Source organism: Canis lupus, chromosome 19 (genome assembly GCF_003254725.2).
Source record: "Canis lupus dingo isolate Sandy chromosome 19, ASM325472v2, whole genome shotgun sequence".
Classification (NCBI taxonomy): Eukaryota; Metazoa; Chordata; class Mammalia; order Carnivora; family Canidae; genus Canis; species Canis lupus.
In genome coordinates, this window is record NC_064261.1 from 44,676,254 (window position 1) to 44,701,499 (window position 25,246).

Below are 25,246 nucleotides of genomic sequence, written 5' to 3' on the forward strand. Positions count from 1 at the left end.
CTGTGAGGGGGAGATCCAGATAAATGAGTCCCAGTGTCCATGAACATTTATTTAAATTAACAATTCCAAAGTTAGCAGAACTATTAACAAGTCTCTTCTGTTGGAGATATTACTGGGGGTATAGTTGAGGAAGCCGAGTCCTCCGGCTTTTGTGGTTCTGCATAGCCCTTCCATATAAGAGGTTGGCATGTTTTAGGCACAGGCATCATAGGAGTTGTTTCAAACAAGAAGTCAATCTCTATATCAAAGCAATTGCTACTTCTCTACAGATGTTAGGCAAACAGAATAAATACTCGACTGGGGTGTAAGCTATGGATCTGTGTTTTGGATTTGTATCTATTTAAAAACAAAATCCACTAGAAATATAGTATATTCAGTAGCAATTAAAGGTCCCTAATGCACCAGGATTTTTACCACAGAAAATACTGGATCAAAAAAAATATGGATGTAATGTAAGTTAGTTTTATTTTTTTTTAATTTTTATTTATTTATGATAGTCACAGAGAGAGAGAGAGAGAGAGAGAGAGAGAGAGGCGCAGAGTGTACACAGGCAGAGGGAGAAGCAGGCTCCATGCACCGGGAGCCCGACGTGGGATTCGATCCTGGGTGTACCAGGATCGCGCCCTGCGCCAAAGGCAGGCGCCAAACCGCTGCGCCACCCAGGGATCCCTGTAAGTTAGTTTTAAATCACTGTTTACCAAGAAGAAAGATATAGAATCCGAGAAGAAATTTTAATAAAGAATATCTTTTTTTAAGTTAGAGTCTTCAGTATTTGATCCTTTATAAGCTACTAGTATGCTTACAGGACTTTTTTTATATATTGCAAAATCCATTTTGTAGTTATTCTTAAAAATAATTCTGTTTGGGGCCAGAGAACACTAATTAGTACATATTAACATCAATCAAAGATGTAAACCTACTACAAAAAGATTCACTTCCAACAAACAATCAACTACTTTAGATTATTTTTTCACAAGCTGGGCTACCATGCACAGCCAAATTAGTCATCCTTTCCCCACAGGCCATCAGTTAGCCAGTTAGCTGTAGGTAGAAGTCAACATATTCAAACAAACGGTTGAAATTTGAACTCCAAGTCTCTTGAGCAGGATTAGTTTAGCAATCACTTCTAATAAATCACTATTAAGAAGTCAGATATCTATGCCAACAGCATATTTCTAATTAAACAGAATTTATAAAACTAAGACTCTGGAAAACGAATATACACACTTATGTGTGCACACCTATGTCTCTGTGTGTATATATATGTATATATACACACACATATACACACATATATATTTAGAGTGGTCATCAAATACACTACTGCAATTTTCACATAGGTGCCATTTGTCAATACAAGCAATGTCTGTAATAGCCTTGCGAAAGGATGATATACTTGTAGATGATATCTATTCTTCTTAAGAATTGTTACTTTGCTTTTAAAAAGCATGAATTTGGCCCTGATATCAAACAGTGGTAAGGGTATCAGCCTCTCACTAAACAAACTCAATTATTGAAGCTAATCACTTCGAGATAAAATGCATAGGCTTGAGATAGATTTGAGACTACTGATTCACCTTAGCACAACTCAAGACAAAGAAAAGAATATAGCAGGATCTACTTTTAAGTTACAGAAACTTCAGTAATCAAAAGTGGTCTGAACACACAAACTCAGGTACTCTTGGGTAATTATAGCTGTTTGTTTTCTAGCTCTCAGCCTACTGATGTTTCAAGTGACTTGAAAACACACTGGTGAAGTTTCTTTCCCTTCATGTGCCGAAAGCTTTATGTTGCTGACAGATACACTTCCTTCAACATTGCTTGTAATTGTACCTCTTCTCCATACCTAGGCTTTGGACTCTTCCTGCTGAAATTCCCTTCTTGAGCATGACAAGTTCATTTTAATTTAGAAAAAAAAATTGGCAATATTTTTCAGTGGGAACTTTTAAAATGGGAATAGGACAAGATTCATTGACACAATAAAATTAAAGTAAAAACAATAAAGTGCTCCAAATTTATTTTTCTTCCTCATCAACTTAATCAACCTCTTTCTTTCCTTCTTTCGTTCCTGGTAGCTACACAAGCTAATCTCATGGGCATTTGAAATTAGTGTTGTGATGACTAACAAATGTCACCACAAGATAAAATATTTCTTTTCTGAAAGAATGAAAAGTGGAGTCCTGAACATTTGAGCTAAGAATTAATTCTAAGTATTTTAATTAAATGTATTACATTTAATTATGTTAAATCAATTAGTTACATGAAATTAATTGATCTGGATTAATTTCTGAATATTTGGAGTATATATGAGATTTCAGCAGAAGTTTTAAGGATTACTAGTTTTCTTGTGGTGAGTCATTACAGATAATAAAGTTTGCCATTTTACCTCAGTGCATTTTGAGAAAGCTCTAATTCATAAATTACTTCCAGGATTTTTTAGCACTTTCTCCTAAGACTTTATTTTTATGAATAGTAATATAAAAGGAAAAAAGTATGTAAATTTAAAATGTAAATCAGTATCTAAAATACATTAGAATAAATACATTAGAATTACTGGAATCTAAAATAAATACATTAGAACAGATTGTGGGCGGGTAGAGAAAATTGTAATTACATATATTAAGAAAATTATATTCCAACTGTCAAGTAAAGTAAAAAAAAATTAAATGGAATTTTAAGAATTCTGAATATGCATATTAAAGGAGATAGGTGGTATTTAAGAGAATCTTACTCTTCTTTAGTTTCATATCAAATACACCAATTAACATATTATACATTCAGAATTATGTGGGAACAGGTTCAGAACAGAAGAGAGAAATCAGAAAAGAACAATATGTGTGTTTGTGTGTGTGTGTATTTGTATGTTTGGGTGGTGAGTTTTTCAGATGTCAGAAAGTTTCATTCCTTAATCAGTTTTAGTAAACTCTTCACACGCTTTATCTCCTCAAATTTAAAAGGACATTGGGATGTTTGCTGTAAAACAACCACATAGATTACATAATCATGTTTTCTTGAGACACAGAAGACAGAATTTCTTTTTGCATGAACATGAAAGGTCTTTTTGCATGAACATGAAAGGTCTCCGTATTCTTTTAAAAGATTAAGAGCACACAATGCCACAGAAACTGTTGTTTCCTTGTACATTAAAATGCTTGATTATTTTGCACTTCAAATGTACTCTAACTAGGATTGTGAATTAAAAAGGCGGGGCTTCTTTTGTTCACAGCCACTTTAAATGTTAACATAATGAATTACCTCAAGAATGTCAAATTTTAAGATAGCATTTTGATATAGTTCAGTCGATCTAGTATCTATGAGCTGAATTTGTTCACTTCTTTGCATGGCTGTGAGGATTTTTGTGGAAATATCTTACACAGAGAAGCCTTGTACTGTATAGATTGTGGTTTTACTGCTCATGCAATTTAGATATAGTGATATTATTACCAGTATGAAATACTATGTAGGAAGAGATGAAGTTTTCTAAAATATTACATGGTGATTTTGAACATTCTCATTGTAAAAGTTTTACAAGCACATTCCTATATATAAGTACACCTATATACAAAAATCCATTTTTCTTTCTTCAAATGGAGCTAAATTATGGAGATTAAAATATCAGTGTTATAGAAAATCATTAATAATAGATATCTTTTCATTACCCTCACCAGGAAGAAATTGATTTTTTCTGGGGAACATTCAGAAAACAATTCAGTTGATACAAAAGCATCCCCAAGACCAGAATATCACCTCCAAAATGTTAAACTTTTCTCCTTATTAATTTTCATAAAGGATACATATATACTACCAAATGTGCTTTGGATCTGTTATTAGAAAAAAAAAAAAGAGAAGACAGATCCATCTTTGAATCATGTCATTGGCTTCATGTATAATTACTTAAATTGGAGTATTGCTTAGAATGCAACAAAAAAGAGAAATGGATTTAGAAAGAGAAAGTGATTTGGGGGGAATTGTTCTACAAAAGAAAAGCATCTCTAAAAATCAATGCAATGTTTGAACTAATCTGGTTTCTTTTTTTATTATATGTCTATAAATGAGAAAGTTCTTTAGAAACTTGACAGGCAGGTGGCCGTGGTGGCTCAGTGGTTTAGCACCGCCTTCAGCCCAGGGTGTGATCCTGGAGTCCCAGGATCTAGTCAGTCCCATGTCGGGCTCCCTGCATGGAGCCTGCTTCTCCCTCTGCCTGTGTCTCTGCCTCTCTCTCTCTCTCTCTCTCTCTCTCTCTGTGTGTCTCTCATGAATAAATAAATAAAATCTAAAAGAAAAAAAAAACTTGACAGGTTGGTGCCTAATTAATTAATCAGAAAACAATTTTTCTTTGGGTATGACTTAAAATCAGGAGAAAGGTTGAAGATATACCCTATAGTACGGTAAATAGCAAGCAGAGATAAAATAGGTGAATAACAAGCATAGATCCAAACATACTTCTTGTTATTTCTAAGCCCACCTCAGGTCATAATAAATTACTTAGGTATTTTAAAACACTTCATTTGGTGAAATCTTGAAATATTTAAAACGCTAAAAATTGTGCAGTCTCCTACTTAAAAAAAAAATGAAAGAAAAAGTTTGTCACTAGTGACAAAGATATGAAAGTTGGAACGATTAGAAACCTGAATTAGAAGAGAAAAAGAGATTGAAGCATAAAAAATTATATACTCCAAATGCATCTCAGTCTGAAGTATACACCAAGCTTTTCAATGATTAAATTTAATATCACTTTATTTTTATTCCAATACTTTGTACTTATATGAATCCCTGTTTTACTATTAACATATTCTTTTCTCTATCAGAGATCACAACTCTAAATTTTAGTAGAGAACTCAGATATATTTTCATATGATCTACAGCACTGAAATATGTTTGAGATATTCTAATTTGTATAACCATTTTTGAGGATGTATTTGGCAATGTGATGATTTCACTCTTTTAGAAGCTTAGTCACACATGTCTATCCAAAGGCTTTTTTCCCCCTTAATGTAATAAGAAGCCTGAATTATAATTGAAGTGGACAGAATTAGGCTCTAGAAAACATAATTAATTTCTGAAAAGAAAATTAAACTCTTTGACTCCTATCACTTTATAATTCCACACTTTACCTTTTCTGTTAATACCATTCTTTTTAACATCCAATTATACAAAAATAATACATGTCAAAAGGCCTTTAAATAAAAAAATATCTTATTAATTATTATTACGCATGTGTTCATAACTAAAACTGAGAGTCTCCTGGCTCCTTCTGTGACCCTGTCAGAATTCAAGCTAAGAAATGAAACTCAGCCAAAGAAGGAAGACCTTTAACTTCTCAGTTGAATATGTCCACAGAGCCAGAATAATTCCTTTCTGAAAGAAGAAAAGGACCTAGTGACCCAGTTGATCTATGGTCTCTCAACAGCCTTACCACCGTGGACTACCTTTCTAAGATTTACTCTTTTCCCAAGGTATCTCTCCATCTCTGTATTGAATCCACTGACTTCATTCAGCCCACCCCTAGGAAACTGGAAGCCAGTAAGCCCTGACACACTCCAGATAGGTTTTGGGTGGCCTGTACATTGCTGGCCACGCAATGTTTTAAAAAGGAGTAGCCATCTTCAAATAACGTAAACACATACAGATATGGAGATCCTCCTGAAAAACTGGAACTTTTGGTAACCTACAACCTTTTTGCACATGGCAGTAATTGGTTTGTATGAATCTGGTCAGAGACCAGATATGCATCTCCAGTTTTCTGTATTTCCTTCTCTTCCTTATTGTCTTACTGACCCTCAACATTAAGGACAGGTGCCTCAGCTTCAATAAATATCCTTTGTGTTATACTCAGCTGGTGGGAATTTCACTGAAAAACTTTTGAACCAGTGATTTCTTTCCAGGCTTCATCTTGGAGTCAAATTTACTTAACTGGTACCTTGATTCTATTTCCACATTTGGATCCTTACCTTAATTCTCAACTTTTTTTTAATATATTAATTTTTTTTTGGTTTCACATTTATTTCCTCTCTCCAACCAGTTTTATTAGAATGTGCCAGTTCTGATTCATTTTTGTTAACTTTGAGACTTTAATTATTCCTTCCTCCCATTATTAATATATAAGTAAAACCATGACCACTGTAGAACACAGGTATTGACTTTTTAAAAAGAAAGAAAATTATAAGAAAGTAGGTACAACTTCATGGCGGTAACATTAAGAAAAAAATTCCTGTGAATACATCATACTAAAATATTTGGTTGCAGAGGTTTCACTTCAAATAACTTTGGCTTAAGCAAAGGTTCAGAGAAATAAACTTATGACATTGTATAGTATTAATCCCTGTGACAAAGACTTCTCATTCGTCTTTTGCATAGAAGTCTGATTTTCTATGAAATATGTAATTGTTTCAGAGTCCAATGTCAAAGTCCAAATGTATTTCTTTTTCTAATGGAATTTTTCAATAAAGCACAATGGTTATATGTTTGAAATGCATATTAAGTGTTTCTGGCAGTAAAATTCTTGCTGTCTCAATAACTGATATGATTATGGTTGAAAGAAAAGTCCGGTTATAGGTTCTTTTTTGAACTTTCATTAAACTATGAAAGATTTAATAGTGCAGATGCCTTGTTCCACAAACGGACTCACCCTGACAATGCAGTCCTTCATCATACCCATCTGAGCAGTCCATGACACCGTTGCACAGTTGGGATAAATGAACACATTTGTTGGTACCAAGGCAAGCAATGTGATTCAAGGGGCACTTGATTTCTACCTCTTCAGGACCTGAAAAAAAAAAAAAAAAGGAAAAATAAATTAGTTTTGTTTTTAATGGTAAAACCATTAGCTCAAGAAATTACTAGCCTGAATTTACAAAACAAACTATATGAAACACTACCAGAGGGCAGCTCTCTCAGGGACGTCAAAATTAGCCCCTGTGATTAAAAACCTAATATTTAAAATTGCATAAGACATAAAATTGTATTTTTTCAAATAATACACTAAAAACACAAATATTCTTTTCAACCTTTAAGTAGCATAGGTTTAAAATCTGAGGGTTGGTTTGAGTCATTGATCTACGTCTTATCTTTAGATTTAGTGGGCAAGGTAGTGAAACCCTGTATGTCTCAATTTCCTCAACTGTGAAATATGGAGAATGACAACTCCTTGGCAGAGCTCTCATTAGAACTGAATTAGGTAACATGAACAAAAAGATTTTAGTGTAATTTAAGTGAAGTTGTGTCAGTCTAAAAATTATTTCTTTTTTAATATGTTCTTTATTAAGAACAGCTAGTTATGTACTTATTTATAGACGGATTATTTTTGTTTGAAAAATCTTTACTGAGCAATTATAATAGAATTTACTAAGGAGTGGGGAGGCGATAAGGAACAGAGCATACTCAGTGAGTTCTCCTGCTGATGCTAATAGTACATTACATGATCAATCTTTGTGTTTTTAAAGATATACTTAGGTTGGAACACCACATCTTTTCTTAAAGCTCATCAAACATCCAAATTGGGGACGCAAGGGGGGCCTTAGTATTTGAGCGTCTGCCTTTGGCTCAGGGCATGATCCTAGGGTCCTGGATCAAGTACTGCATTGGATTCCCTGCAGGGAGCCTGCTTCTCCCTCTGCCTATCTTTGACTTTCTCTCTGAGTCTCTCATGAATAAATATAAATAAAATCTTTAAAAAAAAAACATTTAATTTGTACATTGCTATATCTAAATTTCAGGTTACTAATTCCCATATCCTAGCTAGACTTCTTCCATAGGCACTCTCCAAATTCCCCACGTGATGATTCTTAATCTTGCCCAGCTCTCCTAAATCCAGAGTGCTGTCGTGGCATATGACTACAATCGCATGTTAATCTGTCACTGATTATTACATGAGGCTAGATTCTACAATCAGGCACACTTAGTATTTAATCACAGCTATGTTAATACCCACGGGACATTAATTTATTAAATCAACTAAGCATTAATTTTCTCATGTGTAAATAAAACTATCAACAGAGTTTACCTTGTAGGCTTGTTGTGAATGTCAAAAGTTATTGATAGCAAAGCAATGAGTTTTGTGAGCTTTTTTGGTTAGATGTGGGCTCGGAATAGGAATTCACATGTGTTAATCGTGTAAATGAATGCATCAGAGTGGAGTTGTTAACAGACTCTGAAAACATATTCTTGGTCCCACACTTACATACAATAAATTGAGCAATCTATGTACATTTTCTGAGCTTTGCCATGTTGTTGTAGGGATTATATAAAAAGCTTTTTCATTTTTCCCAGCAAACACTAATAAAGTGTTTGCTATCATCATAGTTAGGTAAAGAATGTTCCCATAAGGTGAGTTGCCTTTTCATAAACACTTGTATTGCATAACTTCCTTTTATACTGCAAGCCCTCTCCCCTCAAAAAAGCTGTGGAATAGCAAAAGACATGTTTTGAAATATCTTCTCAAAATGAGTGATGAGTATATGTGATTTTGTTTGATGCTAAAACAGCTTTCAACCTTTTATATTTAGGGAATGTAATAAATTGTTATGATGTAGCTTCACTAGATGAAGTATTGACACTAATTGGTTTTCTGGTATCTTTTCTTTGTGTATTTATACAATTACTGACATATAAGGCTATTAGTATTGTCAAATACCCATCACCTCAAATGCACAACTCATTTTATTGTAGTCTCTGTAAATTGAGTATCAATAATTTTTAAAATATACATTTTCATATATATATAATATATATACACACACAAATATATAATTAAAGTACAAATACACAAACTTAAATCCAAATTATAGGAATAAAAATAAGAGAAGCTCCTTTCACTGAGAGTTTCTAGTATTAAATCTTATAAGATTAATATGAATTCACTTTAAAAATACAATTGAAAAATATAAATTAGGTTTGAAATGCTGTACATTTTTATGACCAACAGTCACAATGCAGTTTTTCTTAAAATTAATTGGCTGATTCTTAGAAATTTGAGAATATGTAACCTTGTATGAATGTCAAAGTAGTGTTTAGGCCAAATATATTTAGATCTCTATGCAAAAATTCCAAAAATAGCCCACAGATAAAACACTTCCAACCTGGGAGACTTCAGAAATTTTATTAAAACCAAAGATGACTCAGTAGTTTTTTTTTAAAAGAAAGATTTTTCTTTTTTGTTTTTGTTTGTTTTTGTTTGTATTAGTTCAAATAAAAGTTTTGTTTTGTTTTGTTTTGTGCATTCTTAAGGTTGTCAGGTAATGGGTTAAAATGATGGTGTGAAATGCACAACTGGTATTCAGAAACAAATTTTGAGAAAACAGAAAAAAAAATGTTTGAATTTCTTAGAGGCAGTATACAAAAGTATTAAATTCTTCTTACTGGTAACATATAAGAAAAGAAGAAATTTGGACTAAAAAAAGAGTTAAGTAATTTCTTTAGTGACTAGCAAGTACATCTTCCTCATCTTTAATATACTCTTTTTTTGACTTCCAGCACTTCTGGGTAACTGGTAAGACAGCTGGTACATGATTTGATGGGTTGTACCTTAACCAGTCCTTCCCAAATTGTCGTATCTAAGCTCATTAAAACCATGACAATATTTGCAAATTACACAGAATAGCAGAAATTATTTGTAGAGGTTGTCCCGGGCCCTGGGAATCAACCTCAAAACTGAGACAATCAGTATTTCAACCCTCTTTGATCAATGCTGGGGTATTTCAGCAGGAAAACTCTGCTAACTCTAATATTTTGTTGTTGTCTTTCTAGAATATGGGGCACTTTAAAGAATAACAATGTCTGCCTTAACTAAAATTATCCCAGAAACCAGGGAGTATGAGTATTTAGTGTACTGTTGCTTTGAGGAATAACCCACCCTTGATTCCCAATTATCGTTTGTGAATTAAAGGTGTGTATATCCCGTGAGGCTCCCTCAACCGGCCACCACTTCCACCCACTGATCTGTGTGACAAGGGAAAGAATGTGATAATAGAGACTACGTGAATTCCTAAGAATATGTCAGTGTTGCATTAAATGATTCATCTCACGAAAACCCAGGCATTACCTCTTTAGTTACTAAATTATTAGGATTTGGGGGATCTGAGAACAGGACTGGGATGACAGGGAAGCACATGAAGAATTGCAGAATAGTACACATGCACTTCAACATTTAAATAAGCATGGTAGTCTTAGATTATCACTTCAGTTTTCAGTTATGCATAGTCAGAACATTTCCAGTGCCTCAGAACTAATTTTAGGTGACCTGAACAAGATAGCAGAATTTAAAATATAGTAATTAATTATAAGAAAGAGAAACTCTATCATTAGAAGGATTTAAAACATATAAACACAGGCAAATAGAACTTATATTTTTAAATTTTTTATAAGCCTTGCCCAATTAGCTGCACTACGCTTCATTTTTTAAACAGAACCTCATTTTACAAACAAGCTTTCTAGGATAATGCAAGGGCAATGTGACTCATCTGGATGTTTTTGAATGTTTAGATTATTTTTATATATAAACATCTTACTCTGTTCAGTAAAAAAAAAAAGAGTAGTTTAAAAGATATTAAGTCTGATCAAATGTCTTTTCTGGCTAATGATAATTGTGATAGCACATTCTGGAGAAGAATAGAGTTTTCTTCTATAACAGCAGATACAATCAAATATCTGCACTTGTCACTATACCATCATATCTCAGCAGGACCAGCATCGATCCCCTCCCCAAAGTTAACCTTTCCATCTTTCGCTCTATCACATCCCACTTTCTGGGTTTTTTCCTATTAAGATTTGCCACTTGGTTGTATTTCCCATTTCTGTCTTTCCAGTGGTTCTAAATCCTCTACGTATAATTTCATACAATTTTCTTAGCCTGTATTCAAGAAAAAAAAGTCACTTTGCTGATTGAACTTTCCTACAAATGTTATCCTTTCTTTACTACTTTTTTAGCTGTTAAATATCTTCAAAATAGAGACTGTACCCCCTGTATTCCTACTCCCTTCTAACTCCAGCCACTGCTCCCAACACTGCTGAGTTGGTTTTCTTCAAGGTCCCCATGGTCCCACTAACAGTGAAGCCAGAGGCAAACAAGATACTTTGAAAGCTGACCAAAATTCCTAAGACACACTTTCTGCCATTATTTCCCATGACTTTTATACTCTAATCACACTATTATTGTTGTTGTTATTTATGCTATTCCATGAACACGCTTGGCTGCGTTTCATATATGCTTTTTGATAAACTTTCCTCTGTCTCTGCCTGAAAAACACAAACGTGTAGTACACTGCCTGGCTCAATGTACAATTGTTGAATGAATGTTCAGTTCATTTTAACTCCTGGCTAATTTCTACTTTCTTTTGTATGCTAAAAGTCACCTCCATTAAAAGATTCTCAGAATAGGTATAAATATCACTTTCACCCAACAACTGCTCTCAAAATCATAACCATTCTCAGTTGCTGCCCACAACAAAACCAAACTCTGGCCTGATTTCATTATCTAACTGAAACTTAGTTAACATTATTTACAAGTTATTTTCAGTACTCATAGTAAACTCTATTTAGAGTCAACATTCACCTCCCTAAATTAATCCAAAATGTCCCCACTTCTGGAATTTTCTGTATGCAATATCATCTGGAAAATAAGCCTTCTCTTTTCACCCAGCAAAATCCTTCAAGTCCAAACTGGCTATTCCATCAAGTTTTCTTTGTGAAAAATAACATCACATAATGGAGAAGTTATTAAGTTTAGAGATATCACACCCTTGATTTAGAGTTTTTATTTGCTGTTTATTATCTCAACTTGAGTAAAATGCTAATTCAGTGATATTCCTCTTTTACATTTGAAACTTGGGGATAATAATAGTGTCTACCTCACATGATCCTCATAACTAATGAATATGGTTTGGGATATGCTTTATAAACCAAGAGGATTGTGTCTGTGGGGGGTGCCACTGATCCCACATTTTCTATGAATTCATGCAGATGTTGTTTATATCACATTTTTTTTACAATATAGCTTTTTTTACAATATAGTTTCTGTGTATAGTCTATGAACTATGTTAATATATGCAGTTTCACATAGATTTCATGAGGTATGAAACCTTTATTTACTTTTTTATTCCCACTTTACAAGATACAATAAAATGTCAATACAAGAACATATCGATTGCTAGTTGATATAAGAATCAAGTAAAAAATAGTTATATAAAGTCATCACGAAAAACATAAGATGTCTTTGAAATTCAAAAATTAAAAAAATATCCACTTTTGGATTTTATGTAATTATACCTATTTACTTAGAAGACTGAGATTTGATTATATTGTGAAGAACTGTTGGAAACTCAACTTCTAAAAACCTAGTACTGATTAAAAAATATACGCATGCACACACACGTATACATATGCACACATACACATATATATACAAATTAATATAGGACTATTTCTATTGGTAAGATATCTTACAATATTTAGCTTTTAAATATTGAATCTTGTGGAAAGTTCCTATTTATTAACTGAAGAGCTCATGATTTCTAAGAATTTGTGAAAACTACCTTCAAAATAGCTTTCCTAGAATTATTTAAAAACAAATTTTTAGTGTCACTTTAAGTAATATATTAAGATTCTGGAATGCTATTAACCTGCCTGCAAATGCTTAATCTGTTCTATTCCATGTTTTTATTTTTATTCTTTTTTTTTTTTATTCCATGTTTTTAAAAAAAATTTTTTTAAAGAATCTTTTTCGACAAAGATCCAATTTCTTGGAAATATTACAAACTATCATCTTTTAAGGGGAATTCCTATGCAATTAAGCATATGGAAACACTGCATTATAATAGCTGTTGTAATTCTCACAGCTGAGAAATCAAAATAGTTACAGCCACTTGTGAAAACTATAAAGTATGTGGACTACATTATTTTCTCCATATTATTTGGGAAAATTAGTACATCATGTAAATACATTTAATAATATATATATAATACATACATATATATTTAATATAAACATAACACTGGATCAAATAATACCTTTACAGAAATAGTAGAACTTTCCTAGAACTGTGTATTTCATAAAATTCTGTTATATTCAAGTATAATTTACTTTTGCATGTAAGCTACTTCAACTGACAAACTGATAATTTAAATGGAAGAAATAAAAGAAATTTATAGTATTTCAAGGAAAATTAAAATTGGATTTATGAGTTTCAACTTTTAAATAAAACAATATTAATTGATATCATTAATCTATAGGACTATACTTGAGGATACAGGAATGAACAAGAACTCCTAAATATACATGTGCACTCAATCTAATAGTAACTCACTCAAATTAAATAATTTCTGTGTAATATAGGTTCCAGTAATGGCTTGTGTGTTTACATATTTCAAATGAATGCTGTGAAAAATCAAGAACAGGAAAAGATGTAAAGGTGATTGATTTTGTCCAGCTGCACTACCCTTAAGCCAGCTCTGACATCTGTCCTATTTTTAAGGGCCCTGGGGAAGGAGATTTTGCAGCTTTGATAAGTTGTTTCAAGGTTTAAAAAGTCTTTGTTTTTAGTCCTTACTCTTTGGAAGTCTCAGTGTAGGAAAATTCCTCGCATCTAACATGAACAGTTTTATTTCTGTATTTAATATGCGAAAAGCTTGCCTGGTCACCTAAGGAAAACTATGCCATATTAACAATTCTGCTATCACCAAAGTCACCACTGTGTCTGCTATTATGATTACGAATATATGGATGGTTAGGTAAGATTCATACTGAAAACTTTCTGGATCACATCTGGAAAAACAGTTGTGTTAAAATATCTCTCTCTTTCTCTGTGTGTGGTCCGCTAACTTTAGAATATACCTGTCAAGTCCTTTTTATCAGTTTAACTCACTATCTGCACCTGAATCCAATGGAAGTAGGTTAAGTCATAATATTCCCCTGCATTGAATCTGTAAACATTTAGAATATAGCCAAAATTGGCAAATGAAAAGTACGTAAGGAAATAGCTACAGAATTGTTGCCATTAATTACAACTTTGGAAATAAAAATTTTATCTGACCAATGGACTGTCTTGTTTTCCAACCTTCCATTTACCAGCAAATAAATAAAATAAATGAAAGCATTGCTTTACAAGGGATTGTCATTGCAGCAATGCTATTCATTAAACCCCATGCTAATGGAGGGAACTCAGCTTAGATGGCTTTAAAAAATCAGGGCCATTTAGGTGTTTTAAATGTTTATTTCTCTCCCTGCATATATTCTTCACATGTTCCTTGATTACCGAATCACCTCTTCCACCCCTACCACTTTCTCTTTCAAAAGGTCTACAAATTCCTTTCCCCCTCCCTCGACCTCAGTTAAAATACATTTTTATGTTTGTTTCTTCTTTTTTTTTGTTTGTTTGTTTCTTTCTTTCTTCTTTAATTTCTTAGAGCCCTGTTCTTTGTTAGCTATCTTGATATCCTAAGTGCTATATCTTACAGGTAATGCATTTGCATTCAAACAAGATTCTTACAGAAACAATAGATTAACTCCAAAGATTAGAATATGTAAAAAATGACAAAGGTATTTTGTTTTAGAGAAAGGGGCACTTCACTGATTGATACTCATATTACACTTCTTGCTGACAATTTTGTTTACTTGTAAAGTTGGCCCTTATCTCTCTTTGTAAAGGAAGAGTACATATATACTCAATGAATCAGAAAGAAGATGCTTTCTTTCTTCAAGTTTGCAGAAATCCTACTGATTCCTCAAGAAGTAAAATGCATATTCTAGTCATATCTTAAAACTTCTGGGTGGAAAAGATTTACCCAATTGCAGATAAAACAACTAAGAAAGCAGAAGATAAAATATTCCATTTGGGAGTATCTCTCTTCTCAGATACAAAACAGAAAATAAGTGTTTCATCTCTAAACCTAAAGCTAAAGCTAAAGCTTTTTGCTCTTGTTTTCCAGGGTTACTTTACCTATAGTAATCCAGTGATGGCTAACTGATTACAGTTCTGAAGTTTAGGGCAGCATGGAAAGTCTACTTGTTTGAGGCAGAGATGACTCCATGGTAAGAAGCATGTTAAAAAGATTAACGGATAGGAAAAACCAAGCAAAGACCATATAGTTCCACACATCACAATAAAGGGACAATGAGTGGAAGCAGCCAGCTGGCTCATTCACAAGTCAGGACAGCTAAGAGTCACTCCCTTTTTGATTCCACAAATAAGTTAGAGATTGTTTCTGAGCCAAATTCTGCATACAGAGGTGTTACTATTGCTACTCTAAAGTTTGCTTTTTGAGGAATACATAAAAAAAGATAATTATTTTTCCAGTCTCTTCCCATAGAGGCTAAGATAACAAAAGGTTAGATACATGTCCCCAAGTATGGCTTAAAAATCAGAGGCAAGGGGATCCCTGGGTGGTTCAGTGGTTTAGCGTCTGCCTTCTGCTCTGGGCGTGACCCTGGGGTCAGGGATCAAGTCCCACCTGCAAGGAGCCTGCTTCTTCCTCTTTCTGTGTCTCTGCTTCTTTCTGTGTGTCTCTCATGAAAAATAAATAAAATCTTAAAAAAAAAGAATGAAGAAGAAGGAGGATGAGGAGGAGCACAAAAGAAGCAGAAGAAGCAGAAGAAGGACCCAGAGGAGGAGGAGAAGGAGGAGGAGGAGGAAGAAGAGAAGAAGAAGAAGAAGAAGAAGAAGAAGAAGAAGAAGAAGAAGAAGAAGAAGAAGAAGAAGAAGAAAGAAAGAAAAAGGAGAAAGAAGAAGAAGAAAGAAGAAGAAGAAGGGAGAAGAAGAAGAATCTAGAAGAAGAAGAAGAATCAAGAAGAAGAAGAAGAAGAAGAAGAATCTAGAAGAAGAAGAAGAAGAAAGAGCGAGCTACTTTGAGATCTGCTAGATAACAAACATCATTCCTCATCCAATTATCTCTTCACCACAATTAAGATGAAAACAACTCTACAAAAGCTAAAGAACTAGGGTTTTTCTTGTCTTAGTTTTTTTTTTTTTTTTTTTTTTTTTTTTTTTTTTAGTTTTCATTCAAGACAACATTAAATTATATATGCTGACTAAAAAGAAAACTATCTTTCTGATTTAGAGAGAAGTGTGCTGCTCCATGACCTTTGGTCAAACAACCCAGATTCCTGGTGATATACACACACACACACACACACACACACACACTTACTCTGGTATATATATATATATATATATATATATATATATATATACCATGAGTAAGAAGATATTTTCTGATCCCACTGGTACAATTATTCAAATAAATGTTGTTTAATAGGAGTTATTCATTCATTATTCCATTTGGATAAAAACCTTGATATTTGCTTGGACTGAATGGATAAGAGAAAAATAGGAAAGAGAAAAGAAAAAGCGAATATATGCCTTGAATCACTCTATCACATTTCAAAAAGGGATTATTTGCTGTATGTAAAAACAAATAAACAATTGCTTGAGAGTCCTGATTAGCATACAAAGGATTTTATAGTGAGAAGGACCAGTTAGAGAATATAAGTTAAAATGTCTTTCACTGGAAGAACCATGTTGCAAGGCATAATAATTTTTATAGAAGCCAATTTATCCTTAAGAGGAATACAGAATGTTCAAGAATCCAATTTTAAAAGCCATAGAATGATACAGATGTTATTAAACATAACAATATCAAACCCTTAGTAGAATGTATAGATTGTATATTTCAGACCAAAAGTGAAATGTTATTGATGAGATATTTTTCAAAATTTAACTTTTATGCCACTCAAAATGTAAACTGTGAACATAATTTCAAGGTGCTCTTTTAATGAAAACAAACTGTTCTTTATTGTACACTGTAAAAGTAGCATTATATTAGTAGGATAATTGCTGTTTATTGAGTACTTCCTATGTTCCAGGATCTCTGGTAAGCATATAATGTTCATTATCTTATTAAATCCTTACAAGAACATTATGAATTAGGTATTATAATTGCTCTTACATAGATGAGGAAATTGAAGATTGCAGAGGTTAAATACCTTCTTCAAGGTCACAGAATTGTAATGCTACTGTTTGAATCCAGGCTTCTTATATCTTTGAACACTGGTTTCTTTACCACTGTGCTATATTGTGCTACAATCTCAACCTCCTGTAACAAGGAAACAAATATGGCAATGCAGCCATGTAGGTATTTGTCTGATTCACTCTCTCTGTGAAATAGATTACATAAGGATCTTGAGGGAAAGGTAAGAAAATTTTGTTAGAAGTCAAGGCTGTGAAGCCATGCTATGCCATTATTTAAACTGCTCTTATAATCAGGGGTGATTCTTCAGTATTTAAAAACAGATGAAATTCACTGGACTGGCTATAGCTTCTACAAGTAGCCCTAAGAAAGAAACTTCGCTATCTGTGTACATTCTATGACTTCTTGGCTGTTGAGCCCTCACCAGTTCCAGGTATCCAGTCTGTTTGACCAGGGGAGAGAGATAGGAAGAGGGAATGGCAGAGAGGAGACATGACAGTCTCCTGAATTTTACTAGGATGGCTTCTTTGTCCACTTTTGACTGAAGGACCTTGGGGTTCCTTGAGAGGTTTCAGGAGGGCACTGGGTAGCAGTTGTTCAGAATCAAAATAGAAGTGCTCATCAATCGGTACAGTTGTGCCATGCATACCAGCTAAATATTAGCCATGTTTAGAAGAATTTGTATTGCCTATTTCCAGCAAATTCTAACTATGAAGACAGTCCCCACGAGCTTTGCCTTAATGACAAAATATTTATGCACTATAATGTTAGATCATCCACAGTAAATACAAACAGGTCTCCAATGTTATGTGGTACTAAGGTAAAGCTCCTTCGAGTGATCAACCAACTTACCCTTAACACAAAACCCTTCCTTTGACCATTTAATCAGTCTTTGCCCATGCGCTTATTCCCACTTTTATGGAGCATTCTCTAGATTAAGCAGGGTAGCCACTGACATGTAAAGTCCTGGTAAAGTCCTGCTGCTTCTGACACCTGCACAGCTTCTGTGCCTGGCTAGCTTGGCACAATGGAGCCCAGCATGAAGGATGCCAACATCACAGGTTCAAATGCCATCTGGTACAATTATCTGCCTTTCTGTGTCTCAGCCCCAGATTTTACCTCTTCACATCAGCCACCCATATATCCTCTTCATGCTAGAACTGATGCAAAGCAAGTCAGTATCTTCAAGACACTACAGATCCCTAAAAGGAAGGACTGATACCACTTACAATTCAATTGCATCTTTAAAAAGACAGAGCCTTAGCCAGGGTTGAGCTTGGGTTCAATGTGCCAATACTAAACACTCAGCCATCTTCTCCCTGGGGAACTCTGTGAGGAATGACTCTAGGGCCTTTGAGTGTGCTTACATAACTGCTTCAGTTCATTAAATAGCACCGTGGCTCTCCTGTTTTAAACAAAGCTGAATGTCTCCAATTTATGTGATCAATTAAACAACTGCTAAATAAACAGTATTTGGTAAATAGTGAATCAGCAAAAGAAGTTTCTCTCTCCTCATGAAAATCATCTACTGGCAATAGCCACATTTCTCAAAATTTTATAAGGCAATTCCTTATAAAATTCCTTATTCTTTTCATAGAATATTAGATATAGAAATTATGATGAGTAAAGGGAAGGATACAGAAAACAATGAGGTTGAAGTTGAAACACACACTGACACAAGGACTGCAATATAACTAACAGTGTTAATGCAACTCACCCACTAACTGCTATCTGAATGGTGTGATAATTAGTGAACTAGTGATACCTTTTATTGGATATCTTACACTTATGGACAATTCAAATGACTTATAAAATCACAATACCCTTCTGAAAATGTCTTTGGCTCAAGAAGAAAACAAAAGAATAACAAAAGGAATTTTCTAGTCGTCCATGTTGAGAATTATTAAAAATAAAAATAAATGGCATTCATATATCAACCAAATACCCAAGGTAGTCACTTTCACTCCATCACTCTATTTTGCTTAAGGGACTTCAAATGTGATCAACTTTACACTGAATTTTGCTCTATGGTAAATACTGTTATAGCAAAATTTCAGTAAGTCTCACCCCCCTGCCAAATCTTTTTTTGTCAGATATATTTGCAAAGAAAACTATTGATTTATTTTTGTTTCATCTGCCCTCTCTGACCCTTCCATACCCATGGTAATGAACAGAAAAATGGTCAACAGGACCTGAAACAGGAAAGAAGACAAAAAGCAAAGATCAACAGAAGTGTACAGAATGGAAAACCAGGAACTGGGTAAGAGAGGTGACCCAGTTTTTATCAAGTCCTAAATTTATAACATGGCTTTTGAAGGTGGTCTTTTCTGTAAAACTTTGAATAGGTATAAACAAATGAAAAATCTCCAAAGGCACATTTTTCTCCATTTAAAAGTTTAACATATATTTTATAAATGAATTCTAAATAAGCCATTTATTATTTCCATACCTTTACTACACAGAATCTGATTGAAACCTCATTGAAGATTGATCTTTGCAGACTTGCGTGCGTGCGCACACACAGACAAATTTTGTAAAGTAGAAGATGCTACTTTGCTAAAAGCAACTATTTATTATATCTGTCAGTACAGAGAAATATACAAATCCTTTACTGTAGCTTTTATTTTCTTTTTGGCTCCACCTATGTTCTCATTATGGTATTATCTGATGAAGTTGATTAATGACCACAATTAAGGTAAAATAGTACAGTATTTGGGAAGAAAGAGTAATCTGTGGAATTTCATTAAAGATGCCTCCTTTATATAAAGTTGTTTTATTAGAGTATTTTATTTAAAAATAAGAGACATCTCAAAGCTTCTTTACATAAAAAAACATGCAATTACCCTAGGATGTAAATATTTTCATATTTTATGCTGAAGTGTATGAAGGATTCCATCTTCTTTGATGTTATTCAACATATTTCACCATTTCACTATTCTGATCAGATTTTCATGAGTTATGTCTCTCACGAACATCTTTCCACATTTCATACTGAACATTTGTCAATGACACATTCAGAGACATACTATATATCCTAAGACAATGTTTTCCAAACTTTAATGTGCATATGAATCATGTAGGGATCTTAAATTGCAAATTTTGATTCAGTAGATCTTGGCTGGAATGGATTTTTGTGCATTTCTCCAAGCTCCCAGGTGGTTCCTGTACTCCACTACACAGACTACACTCTGAGTAGCAATGCACTAACATCTCCAAAAAAATGGATTTAAAACCCGGTGTCCTGGGATGCCTGGGTGGCTCGGCAGTTGAGCACCTGCCTTAGGCTCAGGTCATGATCCTGGGTCCAGGGATCGAGTCCCACATCAGGCTCCCTGCATGGAGCCTGCTTCTCCCTCTGCCTGTGTCTCTGTCTCTGTCTCTCTCTCTCTGTCTCTCAAGAATAAATAAAATCTTAAAAAAAATTGGAAACATGTTCGCTGAAATGGACTCTAAACTAATGGGGCATCTATTTTTATTGTACCACAAATTAAACAAATATCACCAAGACAGGGCAGCAGCACACAATTTTAAGCTTTTTATTAATATTGATACATTGACACATTCTAATCCACCACAAATTCTTATGAATGATTAGTCTTTGGGACAGTATATGTATTTGTATCCTAAAAAAAAAAATCTTAAAATCTTTTAGACATTACCTAAGGATTCCATAGGTGACAAATAAGAAAAAGAAAAAGGAGGAGGAGGAGGGAAGAGTAGGAGGAGGAGGGGGAGAGGAAGAAGAAGAAGAAAAGAAAGAAAAAGAAGAAAGAAAGAAAGAAAGAAAGAAAGAAAGAAAGAAAGAAAGAGAAGAAGAAAAGAAGGAATGAAAGAAAAAAGAGAAAGAAGGAAGACATAAATGAATACCAGATATAAAATGTGATAAATTATGCAAAAAAGTCCATGTTTTCTATTATTTGTTTTTAGAAACTGAGAATTGATAGTGTGAAAGTACAAAGGAAGAACTGATCATATGATTTCAGGTTTGACAGATTGGTTAAAATCGTATTGGTTACTTCTCAATTTACTACATATATCAAGTTAAGGATGAACAGCCTTATCAGCTATGCGCAGAGCTTGAGACCTGAGAAATACTAAGGCAGAAGACCAACTTCCATTTTATTCAAAACTCCTATGCATGAATATGAATAAATCAATGCACACACGCATAATTTCCCCCTGTTTATTTTCCTTCTGCATCCTATCTCCATTTTCTCCTTTAATTTCTCAAAATGTACTTCTGGTAAAATTAAGTGGCTAGTTTAGGTCTCTAGGAAATAGATACCTATGGCATTTTGACTTTATTTAGATCAACTACCTTCTCTACTCAGCTACCTGCAATTGCTTGCATGGCTACCACTGTATTTAACAGCAATACTTTCTTTAATTTTTAATTAAGTTGTTAGAACTAGTCTGAATTTACTTGGTGTCCTAGTTTAAAGCTATAAAATGACCTAGAACAACTAATTGAGGAGATACAGGGGTTTTCTTTTACTTATGTATTAGTATGAAGTAAGAACAGGGGGCAGGGTCCAGGAAAAAGTAGATGACAGAAGAATAAATCCTGTAGGATGATTCCTGTTTGGTCACGCTTCTTATTTTCCCGCTAATACTGAACTGCTATAAAAATGCTTAAAGAATTGAGTATCTACTAGGCCTGAGTTCTACACAAATCTGCTAAACAAAATGCAAGCTGTAAAACACTGAAGAAAGAAAGAAAAAGTTAAAGCTTGTTTGTTTGTTTTTAAATTGGCAATGTGTAATTACAAATATTCTACCTTTAAAGTATTTCACTTAAATTTAACATTTGTGAAGATAATCAAATTCAAAATTAATATTTGGGAGGTAAATTCATTCTGAATCTCTTGATAAGTGTTTCTAAAGGTGAAAATAACCTAACACAGTCTACTAGTACTAATAACACAGTAGTATGACAAAATGCAGAAATACCCAAAGATTATGTTACTATCTAAATATTGTGACTTCTCAAAATGCTAAATTTTAGCATCTCTAAATGCTTGAATGTTTTGGTTCAAAACATAAAAAAAAGAAAAAGTTGTATATTTTAGACCCAAACATACTTGTATAGCATTAGTATTTGATGCTAAGATAGCCATAAAGTGCCAAAAACTAAGGGCATAATTTATGATCCTAATAAAGCACAGCCATTAAATGGTTTAAATTGCTGAAAAGGAATAGTGAAATAACATGCAATTCCTTCTTTCAATAGGGAGGTTTGTTAGTCTGAAATTAATGTCCTCATATGTAACACTTTAACAACTTGTTCTGCATACAAAGTTCTACTGAGGAATAAAAGTCTCAGACCTTTAAAATCCCAAATACCTCATTTTGTTGGGTAAGGTTCTTCTGAGTAATATAGCTCCGTAGGCTACAATTCTGTACCTTTTTTCTTTAAGACATTTCTTGATGTGAGTTTTAGGTCACTGTCATTTTGAAATATAAATCTTCTTGCAAGTTTCCTACCTGGTAAAATAGCTTTTCACAATGGCATCCCTTTATGTTCTTCACTATCTATTATGGCATCAATGAACCTGTTGGAAAATATTTTTTTCACCGAAGATTCAGTCCCTCAATATGAGCTCCAATCGTGTCTCTAATCTTCACATCCTATCCTGCAAAAGGGCTGCCTCCTGGCTGGCATTTACAGTACAGCACGACGGCCCTTATCTCTTTAGTCATTCCAAGGAGAGCATGGTGGAGAGAAACCTCTCCAAGCCACTCGTAAGTGGAGATCTCACAGGTATGTGGTTAATGACCTTCACAACATTTTCTGCATGATGTCTGCTTTTGAGTAGGAACTCTACTGTATGTTTTGGTTGCAAATATTCCTACAATTCAGTTACAGCTTCTACAAAGTTGGCCTTGGCTTAAATAGGCAAATTATCACTATCAATCTATTGTATTTAGGCTCTATTTCCTCATGCCCTGAACAAAGGAATCATAAATTCCATTTTCAGAAATGTCTCTTTCCATGGCTTCATGTCTCTCCACTAGGCTGAGAAACTATAGAAGAGACTATATTGTTTAATTTAGAAGAAATGTTTTCCCTTGAAAATGATAGAGCTAATGTTTACTAAATGTTTCCCACATATCAGGTAGTGTTCTAAAAGCCCTTGAGAATTCACTGACTTAGGCTTCTGATCAATCTTATTTGGTACACTTATTCCCATTTTATAAATCAGAAAGCAGAGAGCCAGAAGTTAAATATCTTGCCCAAAGTCATACCTATCATTTTGTAGAATCAGGATTCAAACTCAGGCTTTGAATTTAAGGAGCACACTACTATCCACAATGATATACTGCCTATAAAACTATGTTGACAGAGTAGAACTTCTTCCTTTCCTTAATATCTATCCTAATCCTATATTTACAAACTACAAGTTTGTGTCTTTTGACTGCTTTCACCCATTTCCCCTAACCTTAACCACACCTCTGGCAACCATCAATCTTTTCTGTTTTTAGGTTCCAGAGAATGATGGCTTAGCACTCATCATTTGGAGATTATATATATATATATAGTTTTTTGTATTACTAAGAAAGATAAAGCTATCTTTTCTTCAGAACATCTGTAGAGTACTAGGTACCATGTTTAAAAAGTCAAAAAATATTTTTCATTCCATAGGAAAAAATCTTAAAATGAGTAGTGTCTGGGAAATAGAATTCTAAATCAGTAGTTGAAAAATTGGGAAAGATTTGGTTGAAGAAGAAAAACAAGAGAAAGAAAAGTATTGTCATGAAGATTATTATTATAAAAACGATTTACAATAGAGGACAAATTAGGAACAATTAGGAACGAATTAGGCCAGCGGTTCCTCTAAAATTTTTTTTTAAAAAGGCAGTTTTTGGTCCACATAAGACTAGATCTTTTTTTTTTTAAGATTTTATTTATTTATTCATGAGATACACACACACACACACACAGAGAAGCAGAGACACAAGCAGAGGGAGAAACAGGCTCCATGCAGGGAGCCCAATATGGGACTGGATCCTGGGACTCCAGGACCATGCTCTGGGCTGAAGGCAGGCACTAAACCACTGAGCCACCCAGGGATCCCCTAGATCTTACTTATATAACAAAATCATCTCATGGGGGAAAAGAACATAGGCAAATACCTAAAGGAAAAAAATGAACTTACTGTTTCTAAATCAATTCAAGCAGAGGGGTCCCATCCTTAAGGATGGACTTTAGACAGTCCCTCTATTGGTTTTAGTGATAAATGAGATGATCACTATAGTTCCTTCCAACAACAGGATTCTGAGAGCCTCTATTTTTTCATGTATTCTTCTTGTTTTGAGTTTGTTTGTTTTTAACACTGTTTGCCTTTCTCTTTGCCATTTCCCCCTATTTTTTGCAGACTATACACTTATATAAAACAAGTTAACCGTTCATTCTAAGTCAGACTCATTTTCAAAAAACAGCAAAAAGATGTTTCTGAATATATCTTCTAAGTATAATGGCATCTCACAAAATTGGTTAATAATGACTATAATTTACTTAATTCTTTTTTTTTTTTTCCATAGAAAATATCCCCTCCTCATTTAAGGAACTTTCATTTTTTTTTTTTTTTTTTTTTACTATGGTGAATTGTGGGAAGTTCATAAATTTTATGGTTTATACATTTTATTTTTATTTGGAATGCACAGATAAATTCAAGTTCGAAAGCAAAGAGATATGGTGTAACCCAATAATATGAATATTACAAAATGACTCCCTGAGTTCCATGATATAAGAATCTAGAGAGAGTTAAAGTTCAATAACATTACTTTCATGAATTCTGAGTGCATAAGAGGTGAAATCAGAATATATACTGCATGGGGAAAAAATGCAATGACCTGTAAACAGCTTCCAGGGTGCAGTCAACATATGTGATTGATCCTGGCTTATATTTAAAGTGCTAATATATAATTAAGTAATTTTAGACTTTGAATTTAGCAACCCATGCACATTAAATTAAAGAAGTTACAACTCCTTGTTATTGTTGAAGTTGTAGTCCTAGTAACTTAAAAAGATTTTCTGCAAAGGTAGCCTTGAAATTATTGGTAAGCTCCTCTACACAAATGAAGCTATGTACTGCAATTCACAATCATATGGGATGTACTCTTGATGGGTCATGACAAAGATCTAAAAGAAATATGCATTGTACAGAGTGACTTACAAAGTTATAATTTAAAACAAATTTTGGCATACCTGAAACTTACATATTCTCTGGCTTATGGCCTGGTAGAAACAGCTACAGACCTGCAGTCAGATGCCAAGGCTTCGCTCTGG

General features: G+C 33.7%; 1 protein-coding gene across 1 annotated transcript in view; it reads right to left on the reverse strand.

Annotated features, from left to right (window-relative positions):
* Positions 1-25,246, reverse strand: part of LRP1B (LDL receptor related protein 1B) — a 1,837,374-nt gene that overhangs the window by 1,185,867 nt on the left and 626,261 nt on the right. The window contains exon 3 of the mRNA XM_049097407.1: positions 6,629-6,766. Coding sequence (XP_048953364.1) covers positions 6,629-6,766 — 138 coding nt within the window. The remainder of the gene's footprint in view (positions 1-6,628; positions 6,767-25,246) is intronic.